We start from the raw sequence: 13,917 nt of genomic DNA, 5'->3' as shown, positions 1-13,917 counted from the left end.
TTTTAAGGGAGGTAAACCCAGAGAGCAAAACGTAAATATAAGGAAAACATACACGGACATGCAATGAAAGGACAAAAGCAGGATCAAATACTTCTATTTTGTGATTTTACATCTTGATAATAAATGGGAAAACGTTATCTGACTTACCAGTTAACCATGACGGAAGAAGAGAGCTCATTCATAACAGCTGTAGAAAACATAAAATCTAGGAATGAAGATCAATGTGTCGGACCTATATAAACAAAGCCTAACCATTTTGAGGCAAAAGAGACAAATCGATAAACTCACCACATTCTTGGATAGAAAGACTTGCGTTATGGAGAGGTCAGTGCTCTGTGTACCACTCACTCTAATGCAATTCTAATAAATACCGAACAGCACTTTTGGGGAGGAAGGAGGGAAAGGCCATGAGCAGGCTTGGCCAAGCGATGCTCAAGGGCCGGGGGGGGCTCAATGTGGGAGAATGGTCAGAACAAGTCAAGAGAACACAGAAGACTAGCTCTACTAGATACTAAAAGTTCTGCAGTGCCACAATAATTGAGAATACAGAAATAAACCTAAATCTTAAGGGAACGATAATGGGACCATTTCTGATCAGCAGAGGAAAACAAATCAGTAAATGATGCTACTGTAGTGGCTAGCGATTTTGAAAATTAAAAATTTTAAAGAGTACAATTGGATCTCTTCTTATTAAATGATTCCAGATAAAACAAAGACTTAAAAAATTATTTCCTTTCTTCATTTAAAAATGAAAACATTTTCTTCATTTAATGATGAAAACTTTCTACAGCAAGTGTCATGAAAAATAAATGGTCAACCAGTGGAAAAATATTTTCAGGACGTGGCAAAGAGCTAATACCCCAAAATACATTTTGAGCTCTTATAAATTATTATGAGAGGGGTGCCTGGGTGGCTCAGTCGGCTAAATACCCGACTCTCGATTTCAGTTCAGGTCATGATCTCAGGGTCCTGAGATGGAGCCCTGCAGTGAGCTCTGTGCTCAGTGGGGAGTCTGCTTAAGAGTCTCCCTCTTCCCATGCCCCTCCCCCCACTAATAAAATCTTTAATAATGAGACATGATTAGCAAGATAGGCAATGGCTGTGAATGTAGCATTTGTTTTCCTCTACCGTCGTAACACCACACTGTTTGAAATTGTTTTGCCAATCTGTGTGAATTGTTTGCTCTGCATTTATTAATAAGATGGGGCACTTTCTCCTGTATTTAGGAATTCCTGTTTTTCTTCTGTGAGTCGATAAACACTCTATCTTCTTGGTACCTGAGGCAGTTTTTTAAAAAAGGAAATGGGCCAAAATTAATCAAATTTTAAAAGTTTTCACTACTGGATCCTGAAATTCCACTTCTAGGAATCCAGCCCCCAAAATGGTGCCACCTGAGAGCAAATTTCTACATCGAAGACTGTGCCTTGTGGCACTGTTCAAAATAACAGCAACCCAGAAAAAAGCACGTGTCCATAAAGAGAATGAGTAAATTATGACACATTCAGTGCAATGTTCTGACTCTGAAAAGGATGAAGCAAATCTGCAAATGCTGGAATGAAAAGAGGTCCATCTTGTTAAGTCAGAGATCACGAAATAATAGGTCAGTGGCCATTCTGCCTTTGTTTTTCTCATCTGTTTCCGTATGTACCTTACATGGGCATGGGGGGAACTGGGACCACATCAGCACATGGTTTCCAGGGCTCACCTCTGGAGAATCGGACTGGAGAAGAAGAACAGCTTTTTTCCAGTATTATTTACATTTTTTGAGAAAATATTACTTTCCTAACATTTATAAAACCTACAGAGGTGCGGGGGGGGGGGGGGGGGGGCGCTAAGCTGCTTTTAGGCTTAACTACAGAGTCAATTAGCATTCTTCAAACACTAAACTCCCTGGAGGCAGGATGCTCATCTCTCCGCTCTTGGAGAGAGATACAGTGTTTTGCACACAGTAGGTGTTCAAGAAGCATCTTATCGCACTTAACTGAACAAGAATGCATTCTGCCTGCTGAATCCCCCGTGTGTGCAGTTAACCGTGTGTGTGAGACACGCGTGTACGTCTGAGATGTGTGCACGGGGGTGTGTGTCGATGAGGCCGGAAGGATAATGTACCGAATTGCAGCTGAGCTGCTTGCAGCTCATGAATATGGAGGAACGCTCAAGTGTAAACTCCAGCAGGCTTTAATTATTACCAGTGGGGAAGTTCCTCTCTTTGGACTGCAGGAACCTCCTCCAGGAAACAGGGCGTCCCAGGGGGTGCAGGCGGGCTGGGTCGGGTCCTCTGCGGCGGTTGCTAGCAAACAGCGCCCAGGTTGCTGCCCTCCGGGCTGTGGGAAGCCGAATTCCTCCTGGCCACTCAGGGACAGATCAGTGTTTGCTCAATAACACAGAGTTGGTAAGGAAAAAAAATTTTTTTTTCCTTCTCCAGCTTACCCTGGAGGGCTTCCAAACAAGGAGAGTCCTGCATGAGAACAATCAACAGAATAAGGAATGGAAAGTCAGCTTTCAAGACAGATGGGGGGGAGGGGGGTGGAGCCAAGAAAGTGAAGCAAGGCACCTTTATGCATTAAAGGGATTTCAGATACTAGACCGAAGACTCAAAACAGCCGCATTCCCCTGCCAGGGTGGGGCACTCAGGTCACTTCATTGCACCTTCTTTCTTCCTCCAAGGTCACTGAGCCCTGAGAGCCAGTGTAGGCTGACCCCCGATGCAGAGCGGGGGTGATTGCCCCTCCTGGACCCAGCTCCCACCGCCACGGTGAGCTCCTCCCCACAGACAGAAGAAAAGACAAACTTCAAATACCGTTACCTTTTTTATTCTCCTTCATCATTCCAGTGTGTTCAGAACATTATAATAGGCATGAAGGGAAAAATAACCACATTCTTTTAAAACTCAATCTGTCCAAAGTCTAGGATAACAAATGAAACCATGTCATTATCTCTTAGGGCAATGAAAGCATTCAGAAATTATTTTGGTACTAAGAGTAAAGATTAAGACCAAGTTCAGGTAAGCCATGTGTGAGGTTTAAGGGCGTGTAGGTGTTTTCATTCCAGCGATTTTACAGAAATGCAGGAGTCATGTGTACACCTGGAAATATTCAAATTCTTGAAGGCTTCTGCACTAGCATTTAAATAAAAACGAACGTGTTGGCGTAGTTTCAGTGGCTTTCAATTTCCTGTTTGATCTCAGAAATGTATGGATGATCTTTGCCGTGAGCCACTTCCATGATGGCGATAGCCTAGGAGAGAAAGAGACAAGTGAAGAGTTGAGAGCCTGGAGGCAGTCCCCTTCGACCGCACCCGGGGCCAACGTAACCTCAGCCAAGACTGCTCCGCTTCAAGGCACAGGACAAATTAGAGCCCCGTTCTCCTCCAGAGCCTAGCTTTTTTTCTTTTTAAGTAGACAAGATTATCTGCTAACCAACTAGTCATCCAGTCTGTACCACTGAATAAAACATTATTCTACTCTAGCTGAAGAAATGATAGAGAAATTGATTTCATGACATCCCAGAGACTGCAGTAAGAAATGCTTTAGGGATAGAATTATTTGGCTGTGCTCAACCAAGTAAACAGGTGGTGCTGGAACAGAGAACTTCACACCAAACCTATTCTGATTTTAGTTCACACCACTAATCCGTAAGACATGATGAAACCGTCCTTCCCCTTCAAAAAGCACGTGTTTTCCTTGTAATGCATATTCTTAAAAAAAAAACTTAAAAGTAGTTGCAGGTTTCCTGTGAGGAAGCTGGAGAGAACATATTTATAATAAGGCTTCTTCACAACTGGGCAATATAAAGTGGAAGAGTTGCCACGGGCTCCATCATTTCCTCACTGTGTGACCTTGGGCAACTTGCTTAACTATTCTGTGCCTCATTTTCCTCATCTGCAAAACAGGAATGAGGCCTACCTCTCAGAGTTGTTAGTACACAAAGTGTTTAGAATAGGGTCCGACATATAGGAAGCATATCCCAAATGTTACCTGCACGTTTATTTTTGCTTTTTTGTATTCAACTATATTACTTACAGATAGAAAAATTATTTCCACTCTCCAAACAGGGAAGTTTTGATGGCCTGTGACTCTGATGGACAATCCTTTCATTTATACCATTCACTTCATAGATCTCAAACCAACAGGAGGCAGGCCAAAGAACAGTGTGAGCCTTCAGGAACGTCCTGTTTCAAATGCCTCCCCTGCTCCGGCCCCTCTATGTACATCACTCCCGCTCCTTGCTCAGATCTCCTGTGTCCTTCGCTGATCTTGTACCTCATTACCTACCAGCACCTTGCAGCTGTGACCCAACTGGTCAGTTTTCCCTCAATTCAGCAAAAGAGTAAATCTGTTGTCTGAGGAGGTAAATTCTATGGTTTAAAAACAGAAAAGTTTATACTGAGGTCACACTTGTGGCCTAGTCGGGCCCAGACCCTTCCATTTGGGATGTGGGACCTTATACCGTCTTCCCGAGTAGTCTACTAGGAAGAGACAGGGAATCTGGCCCTAACTTTCACAGACATTCTCTTATAGGACTCAACAGACTGTCTCAAAGATTACATTTCATCAACTGCTAACTTCTACATAAAGAACAACGAGAACCAATATTCAGGATGGTGATTCTGAGCTCTGATCAGGTATCAGGTCAGGGCCCTGCGCCATCGCCCACACAGGGCAGCTGTGGACACCGAGGGAGGCCAACACTGCCCAGTGGCCTGGTCTGCCCCGGGTGTGGGCCACAGCCTGGGCAAGTGGAACGGACGCTTTCAACTCAGAAAGACCCCAGTCTGAAGGAAGGCCTCAGCCTGTAGGAATCTCAATTTTTCCATCAGGAAAATCTATCTCATTTTTGTAAGAAATTAAAAGAAAAAACACACATGAAGGTCCTGGCATGTAACTGGTACTGGATGAACAGTGAAGATGGTTGTTAAGTACATTTTAGAAACTCCAACTGCATAATTATAATCCGAAGGACAGACAAATGGAAGATTCCCTCACCACGGTCTTCTGACCCACCCCGTGGCCTCTGTCCACTTCCAGGGCTTCACGTGGGATGGGGGCGGTACCCCCTTTTCCCCAGTCATGGGCTGTGCCCAGAAGGGCAGCCAGCCCCTCTCGATGGGCGCACCCCTTCCTGTGGGAGGGCCTGGGTGCAGACAAGGCAAAGGCTCAATCACTTGCCCTACTCTGACCTGCCCAGTCTGCCCCCGCCCACCTCTCTGACCAGAGGTGGCTCAAGAGCCGGTCAAGTCTCTAGGACTTCAGTCACTCGGTGCTATCAGGTGGGAAGGCAGGGGATGAAGGAAAAAGGAGCCATGGGGCGCCGGGCCCCCCAGCCCCACACTGCAGACATACCTTCTTCAGGGCTTTCTCTCCAGCAGCTTTGTCTTCCAGGCCCATGTACAGCCTCCCCAGCTTCAGCCACATGGAGGCCACGTTGAGGGAGTACAGAGGGTAGTGCTTGCTGCAGCAAGAGAGAAGGTAACAGGCCACTTGACAAAAGCTCCCAAGCAGCCTGCAGACCAGGCACAGCGAGCCCATGGCTGCTGAGCCCATGGCCCACTCCCCACCACAGCCAGACTCCTCTGAGCCCTAGCAGGTGCGGGGGGGCAAGTGTGGATGGCTCAACCCTAAGCATCCCAGAGGCTCTTCCTTTCACGCAGTTTGTGTTTCTGAAAAGCTACAGAAAAACTGCAGGGGAAATCCTACACAAAAACATCGATAAACACGACATCCAATCCCAGTCCCAGATTCTTGTTTTGGTGTACCCAGAGCAGAGCACTGGGAAAACATCTTTTAAAATGAAGCCCCTATTTATGAAAACACCAGGCTTATCCCCTCATATTAAAAAGACAGTACATCTAAACATCCACACACCCGTGTGTCTCAAGACCCCAGCTTTCTGTCACACTCTATGGTATCAGTTGGTTTAGCAAAGCTGCCAGCTCTCTGAAGTCAGGAGAACACCTTCTCCTTAGGCAAGCTTTCTGCTGTCCAGGAGAGGGCTTTATATACAGCAGGTGTTCTCTCTCCGGTTTTCACAAGGCTGATGGCTAGGGCCTGCCAGGGAAAGAGACCAGGAGACAGCTCACGGGTGAGAGCGGATGTGGGGAGAGAGAATGCGTGTGTGGGTAGGTGTTGATTTACAGACTGGTTTGTACTGCTCTACCCTCAAAAACCATCTAGAAGAGGCACATTCTAGCTGTATTCCTGGGCAGGCGGCATCATGCTGCTTAGAAGAAGCCATGGCCCCAGGGGCCCCACAGAAGGCCAGAGCTGGCCTCCAGGAGAGCTCAGCAAGCTAAGGAAGGGTCCAGGAGAGCAAGGCCCTGCTGGGAGAGGGACCACAAAGCTAAGATGATCTCATTCTTTGTCTCTCTCATCCCTTCCCTCCAGATCTCACAGAGGGCAGTCTGCATAAGACCAGAGGCTTTTCTCACCCACCCCAGGAAGAAGACAGGCTTTGAGAGCCTCTGATGTAGCAAATTATTTCCAAGAGCAGATTTTAGGAGTTGGCTTCCCTTGAGCGCCCCCTGATGGCTAATCCGGGCAAGGCAGGGTAAGTGGAAGGCCTGGAAATCCAGAAGGGACACAAACTTTACAGTCCCCAACCTTAGAACAGGAGGGAGTACTGAGGGCTTCTCAAATCCATGAGAGACACCTGGGGTGTTTCTGGGGGCACAGGGATCTCAGGTCTAATGCCCAGAGATTCTGGGCCACTTGGGTCTTAGGGAGACCCTGTAAATGTACAATGTGAATGTGTTTAACAAGGGCCCCACTGATAAGATCTAGGTCATCCCAGCTCTGAAATGGCTAATCAGAGCCGGAGGACACTGCCACAGCCTCCATCTGTCACACACTTTAAGGTTTAAAAACCCTCTCGACAGGAAACTTCCCCGGGGCTGATATCCACTATTACCGTAAGTTAAAATCCAACTTGCTTTATTCAGAGCTAGGGGTGGGAGGTGGGGGATAATGGATAACCAGAGCCAACACAATGGTCCTAGCATGTCCCCATTTGCAAATTGGGCTGCAATTTCCAAAAGCACAAAAAGGGGATGGTGTGACTAACGATGGAAAAGCAGGGATGTGAGACCACCACTTACCAATGAGTAAGTGTATTTAACTTGGAAGGCATGGGACAGAAAACAAACACGATGGTGGCTTCTTAATACTGATGGGAATTAACCACTTTGGCTACAGCACCCTGGACAGGTCCTGGCAGGGCTCTTGCCCCGCACCCCCTTCATAACCTCAGCCTGCCTCCACAGGTGTCTCTTCCAAACGGCAGAGGGAACAGCAGCCTGCACCTGTGCTTCCAGGTGTGGCTGCAGAATGGGAAAGCTGTTCTAGGCATGTTCCAACACAGGACAGTCAGAAAACAAAAACAGCATTCCAAATCACCAAATTCCAGTCCCTGCTAAGATCATGAGAACAGCCATTGCAATCACCTGTAGGGCTTAATGATTTTTTGTCCGTATCGGAGGGCTCCTTCCCAGTCCTGCATGTACAGGCAGACGCCCATGGCCTGGTACATCATGTGCAGCATGTACACGTTGCTGTCCTCAAACACGGAGCCCATCTTCTCCTGGCTGAGCTCGCAGATCTCCAGCAGCTCACTAGGGGGTGCTCTGGAGTCAAGGGAACCACAGGCTCTGGTGACTTGGGAGACTGCCCAGGGTTGGGTTCAAGGAATTATTCCATCCACTCTGCCCCTACCGTCACCCTCTGAAAAAGTAAATTACAGAAAGCCAAGCAAAAGTGAAAGGAAAATATTTTTTCTTCAAGAATATTTTTCTTAAAGAAACAAACTACAGGAAAAACTGAAGACCTCAACTACTGAACAATTGAAAAATTTTAGCCACAGGGAACAGACCCTCGGTTCAGCTGTAAACAATATTTAGGATCACAAATCTTCAACCTCATTCACCCAAGCTCAGCACTTCAGTTGAAGCATTTTTAAGGAAGAAGTCCCCACTATGGGAAAGTTCTTTAAATTTTAGACTGAGGGGGAAAAAAATTGTGCCTCTCTCAATTTCCTCTGCTGCTTTTAGTTCTTCCCCCAGTGTAAATGTGATGCCTTTTCAACCTAAGAAAATGCTGTAATGTAGTGGTTAAGAATATGGATTATGGTAGTCAGCAGACCTGGGGCAAAAATCCTGGTGAGCTCTGTCCCTTGGGTACATTGCTTGCTATCTAAGCGTCTGTTCCCATCTGTTACACGGGGATGGCAATAATAGGCAAAGCCCTCAGTACTGTGCTTGCCTAGAGTCCAACACCCAAGCAATGCGGGCCTTCAAGGAACTCTCCTTCATGGCTTTTGACCATAAAACTCTTCTACCACATCCAGCTCCTGACCACACTAGTGAAACAAGAAGTCAGATGAAATCAACACTACACAACTTGGATGCGGCTGACACAAAGTCACGGGCAGTCAGTTACTCTGTCCACATCTGCCAGGAGACATTCCTCCTTTCACGTTCAGAATCCTAGGCCCACCCTTCTTCCACTCCCTCCTCCCAGCTCTCCGGCACTTCCTGCAGGTGAGGGGCAGTAAGCTTCTGGACAGTTGTAAAGGATATATTTGTAGTGCTTGGCCTTCCGGAACTCCTCGATGACGTTGCGTGCATATCTGACCATGTCACGGATAGTTTCTGCCTTTGGGGGATCACTGAGCTTCCGGATTTCCACCTTGGCCTTATCCTGAGGGAGATGTCCACAGGTGCAAGGTGTTACCTCCCACGGAAACTACACTGAGGGGGGAAAACCTCTCAAATAGTCTACTTTCCCATGCAAAGATAGGGGCTTGCCCATTCTAAAGTTGCAGAAGAATGCAAGGAAATCAGGCACTGGATCTAAGAAATTCAGTACTCCAATACCTTTTTACAACAAACAAAGTATGAATTTTCTAGACAATCCTTATCTAGGCAGGACACTTAGAATATGTTTTCTATGGGCAGATCTGTGGGTTCACACATCTATGAATCAAGAGAACAGAATGAGAAGGGGGAGCATGGCCAAAAGAACATGGGTAATACCAGAGAAAATTTTCCATATTCTGATGAACAGGCTGGAAAGCCTGAAAATTACTTTCATGTGCTTTTCCCCTCCGCTCTTTTCTGAGCAGCCATTTCTTTCCAAGAAACAGCAATTTGGCAAATCCTTCTCTTAACTGTATGGTGTAATGCAAATGTTTTCATCAGCTGTGAGGATCTGGGTTTGAACAGAGACCTGGTGTAACTTGATTTCCCTCTAGCTGTCTTAGTAAAATGGGTTTAAAGCGTAGGAGGAGACGCCCCAGGCAGACAGGGCACTCGACTGGTACCAAGGTCCTGAGGTGCAGGGTACAGTCAGCACCTTTACCCGATCGGGGGCCTACCTTGTCTTTGGTGGTGCACTCCTGGCACTGGCAGGTAAAGAAGTAAGAATCTCTTAGCCGGTCGTTCCTGTCTTCTGTGGGGTACAGGAGGTCAATGTAGCTGGTGAATACCTAAGGGGGTCCAAAGAGTGGACAATGCTGTCTGCCTCAGGTACGTTGGCTCCTTCTCCTTCCTGGGGGGCTCTGCAAACACTCACAGGGATGGGCCCCGAGGAGGGCCACAGCTGGGGAGATGGCTCTTCCCTTTAAAACCCCGAATTCTTGGGGTGCCTGGGTGGCTCAGTCATTAAGTGTCTGCCTTGGGCTCAGGTCATGATCCCAGGGTGCTGGGATTGAGTCCCGCATTGGGCTCCCTGCTCAGCGGGAAGCCTGCTTCTCCCTCTCTCACTCCCCCTGCTTGTGTTCCCTCTCTCGCTGTCTCTCTCTCTGTCAAATAAATAAAATCTTAAAAAAAATAAAACAAAACCCCGAATTCTTTTAAGTCAGCAATCCCCTAGTTTTGTCCCCCTCCTTGTGCTGGAGAGAAAGGTTCTCTCTTCCCGCCTTCTAGAGAATCAAGGAGTCCCAAGAACAGTAAATGGGGAGGCCTGAAAGCATGCCCAGCAAGGGCATGGCCCCGTCACATGGAGATGCACAGACCCGACTCATCCTTGAGACTGGCCGGGGTCTGTGTCTGCGCAGCCCTCCTTCAGCCTCGTTTCTTTCACAGCTTGGGCCGGCTTGAACGCCTTGCTGGGTGGAGGGGAGGCAGGGACACATCTGCACTCAGCTGGCAAGGGAGCAAGAAGTTGGGCCGGGCAGGCTGGGGCACGTCCGCAGAGGGAAGACACAGCCTCTAGGACACCAGCATGCTGCTGCCTTACCCAGCTGGGCCAGAGAACTTGGAAAAGTCTTGCCTTTGGGCTCGCTGGGTCCTCCCGTCCTTGGTTTTTTCTAACAGGGTCTATAACCGGGACTTAGAGCATATGGAGGAGCCCGGCATTTAACTGCCCATTATCTACTCACTGGGACGGCACTCGCTGCTCATCCCACACCATCAGGCAAATGTCTGAACGAACAGATGGATGTCACAAAGCCGTTAGCGTGCCAGTAACCTCGGGCACGGGCAGGCAGGCAGGGGGGACTTGCACAGGGCTGGGTGCTTGCAGGCGCCACCAAGCCAAGCTCCCAACCCAAAGGGCAGTAGTGTAGACCTCGCGGCTCATCTGACACCCTCTTTGAAGGGCAAGTCTCCCCCAAAGCACTGACTGGCCTGACGTGAGGTTACCGCATTTCCGATCTGTCAGCGGAGGGCAAACCAACAGGAGCAAGCTCTACACGGCCTCCCTCCTCATTTCTTTGACAGGACGGATGGACACATCACGCAACAAACACAAGGGCCCAGAAGATGGCGACAGAGGCCGCTCAGTGTTGCTGCGCAAGCCGAGGCTGAGCCTCTCTCAGTGACAGACTGCGGAGTCCCCACCCGGCCCCACGGGAGCCTGGAGCCTGGTGACTTACATTCTGACCCACTGAGACTGTGTATTTTAACAAAAGGGGCATCAGCGTAGTCGCAAGGTATCTGGAAACCAAGATGCCCCAACCGAAAACAAGGTACTCTCTTCGTGATGAATTAAGCGAAGGGCAGAAAGTCTCATCTGTGCCCCGGCCTTCGGGTTCCCATTTGGCTGTGGGTTGGTAAACAGCTTCTGAAGAAGCCAAGGCCTTGATCGTTTAGCACACCAAGCATTGCATTTAAAATTGAAGCTATCCAGACACGGACCTTAAAATAGCACTGAAGATGATTAAATTGAAATTGAATGTGTGATTATGTTCCCTACCAATTCACGTGTCCTTGCTAGGGAGTTTATTATTTAAGAACACACAGCACTCCTCTAGCGATTCGCCAAGCAGCCGTTTGGAGCCTTCTGGAGGCATCTTAGAAGGTGGTCACAGAGGCAGGGCCTGGGAAAGGGGAGGGCATCGCTGCGCAGGGGACAGAACAGCTGGCTTTCTCCGCGTCCCTAAGTTAGGAGGGTGCCTCTTGGCCACAGACTGCCTCCCGTACCCTGTCGGTGTGTACGGCCAGCTACCTGAACCGCATTCCTAAAAAATGATCTCTCTAGAGATCAGATGTGGAATTGACAGCATGTGCAAGGCTGATGTGTCCATTTGGAGTTTTAACTCTTTAGCTACTGCCGGGCTGGCTTTTCTCTCTTTCAGATAACAATGGTATTGACCTTCTGGGGGGAGAAAAACAGGCCAAAATTTGCTAATTAAAAAAGAGCTCAAATTCATTGTTTGGTGGTAGAAATACAGAGATGCTCAGGAGCTTCCAAAATTTCACTGTGCCCATTTTGGCAGTGTTTTTTTCTCTGTAAATCTCTATCAATCTTTGTAAGGGACTCAGCTCAAATTTATTCTTTCCTGTTTTTTCTTGGCCACAGACGGAAATGGGGAGCATCGAATGGAAGGCAAAAGCGTGAGGCTCGAAGGCATGGGTCATGAACCTGATCACTAACCTGCAGGGCCCGAGGCCAGAAACAGTCCAGCTGCTGGGCTCACTCCCAGCCCGTCTTGCCCAGTGCTGCCGCACGGAATCTTCCAGACTGCCCTGTAAAACCGCAGGCGGAAACCCACGGCCCCGGCCACCACCGGCCGCACACTCACCTCTTCTCCTGGGCTGATCTCCTGTACAGCTCTTACTTCTGCCAGGGTCCCCTTGTAGGTCACAATGACATTGGGGCAACAGCTATGATTCATCAATGCAACGCTGTCAATCAGAAGAGAAAACCCAATTTTCTCAAGAAGGCGGACAGACTGATCGGGCAATCCTGGGCTATTTACTTAGTAAGTTGCAGGAATGGGATCTTTGTAGGATGTTTAAAAAACAATCTAATAGTTGGCCATCAGATTCTAAGAGGTTATCCTGCCTGTATCTATATCATATCTAATGTCTCTAACAATATTGAAAAGCGAAATTCACAATTCAAAATGGTGACATCTCGGCCAAAAAAAAAAAAACCCACACAACAATAAAAATAGCAGCAACGATGAATCCCACCACCATTCCCTCCTGTGGGATGAAGGACTGAAAGCCCAGCGGCCGTGCAAACGGCTCCTCCACTGGACACTGCGCAGGGCAGACTCGGTGCTGGTTCCAAGTGGCTTCTTCTGTTCGTGGATTATGTCTAACGTGTTTTCTTCAGCTGTCGGGGAACCACCTCCGTGGGAGAGGCCAGCCTCCTCGGGCAGGGCCTGGGGTGCCCGGAGAGGCCCCGAGGAGCCCAGCTGCCTCTCTCTCTGCACCTGGATTTCATCTGGAAAATTGGGACATTACTGCTCCCGCTGTCACTGTCTGCTTTTCAGGGACAGAGGAGAGGACAGAGAGACTCGCCTATGTGAGGGGCTTGGAGCTTTCTGATTATATCAAGGTCAAAGTTCTGAGAACAGAAATTTCTAAACTACAGGGAAAAAGTGCTTGATCTCTGAAAATGCTGCCTTTGAAATCACAATGCCGATGTGATTTCTGCCCAAAGGGATTTTTTCCCCCGATTAAAACTGCCCGGAAACTGGGGCTCAGGTGGCCACGCACATCCATATGCAACATGGCTCTGGTGGCCAGGGTCATTTGCCTGAGCCCTCAGCAACCAGAATCCCGCCCCTGGTTGCCCCAGTACCAAAGAGCAGAGGGCAGCAGGGCCCGACGAGGGCAGCAGGGCCCGACGAGGGCGAGCTAGCCCGGGTTTGCCGAGCACAACAGGGAGCGGTCCTCTTCCGCCACCCAGGTGCTACTGGCCTGAGTGAGCGAGCTATGTGGCTGGCCTCGGGACTGGGAGAACACGTAGCAAGTCCCCTGTCTTGTCCTTAGGAAGGGTCGCTCCCGCCACGCAGCACAGCCCACTTGGCTTACCGACAGGCAATCAGGCCCCGAGGAATATGATAAACAAATGCACTGAAAGTTGTCACTAAAGAAAAAGCTGCTTTCTAGAATCTTTTGTAGAACTATTAATTCATTTCAAGACAGACTCCTGGATATCCTTTCAATGAGGGTGGAAGAAATTCACCAAGGCAAAGAACCTAAAACAGTTCACGCCCTTGGTATCGTCATTCTCCTTTCTGCCATCACTGGGCTGGGTAAAACCTAAGACAATACCACTCTGACCTTTGCTCTTAGTCTGGAAAACACTGAGAGCAGACACGTTCTTTCAGGTCTGAAGTTGTCAGGAAGAGCCTTCTAAAGAGGGTCTGATGGCCTCTCTCGGTTTCTCCTTCCTTTTCCCAAGGGCTTCTCCCCAAGACACTTCTTTCCTCACCATCAGAATCCAAACGGCTGAGGACACCATTTTGGCCATGGGGACAATATCACGTGAATAAACTTTTGGTTGCACTGGCCGGAAAAGCCTACGGCAGGTGCCCAGGAGACATGGGTCTGTACAGGTGCTTCTCTATCTTTCAGACCCGGGTGACATGCAGATACAGGCGGCGACGACACACACACACACACCAGGAGCTCACACGTCATCCACGGAAAACACATGGGTGTCCCCTTTCTCCGCTTCAGCCCAAGAGG

At 48.5% G+C, this 13,917-nt stretch overlaps 1 protein-coding gene across 2 annotated transcripts in view; it reads right to left on the bottom strand.

The window, feature by feature from the left end:
- Positions 1-2,791: 2,791 nt before the first annotated feature.
- SMYD2 (SET and MYND domain containing 2) overlaps positions 2,792-13,917 on the bottom strand; it is a 48,579-nt gene continuing 37,453 nt past the window's right edge. For both annotated transcript variants that reach the window (XM_027612859.2, XM_027612860.1), the window contains 6 exons: positions 12,015-12,117; positions 9,366-9,476; positions 8,569-8,689; positions 7,438-7,612; positions 5,342-5,450; positions 2,792-3,236 (listed from right to left, as the gene is read on the bottom strand). In XM_027612859.2, the coding sequence (XP_027468660.1) occupies positions 3,156-3,236; positions 5,342-5,450; positions 7,438-7,612; positions 8,569-8,689; positions 9,366-9,476; positions 12,015-12,117 (700 nt within the window). In that variant the 3' untranslated portion in view covers positions 2,792-3,155. The remainder of the gene's footprint in view (positions 3,237-5,341; positions 5,451-7,437; positions 7,613-8,568; positions 8,690-9,365; positions 9,477-12,014; positions 12,118-13,917) is intronic.

The sequence above is a fragment of the Zalophus californianus genome, chromosome 10 (assembly GCF_009762305.2).
Source record: "Zalophus californianus isolate mZalCal1 chromosome 10, mZalCal1.pri.v2, whole genome shotgun sequence".
Taxonomy (NCBI): Eukaryota; Metazoa; Chordata; class Mammalia; order Carnivora; family Otariidae; genus Zalophus; species Zalophus californianus.
This window is presented reverse-complemented; position numbering and strand designations above follow the sequence as displayed.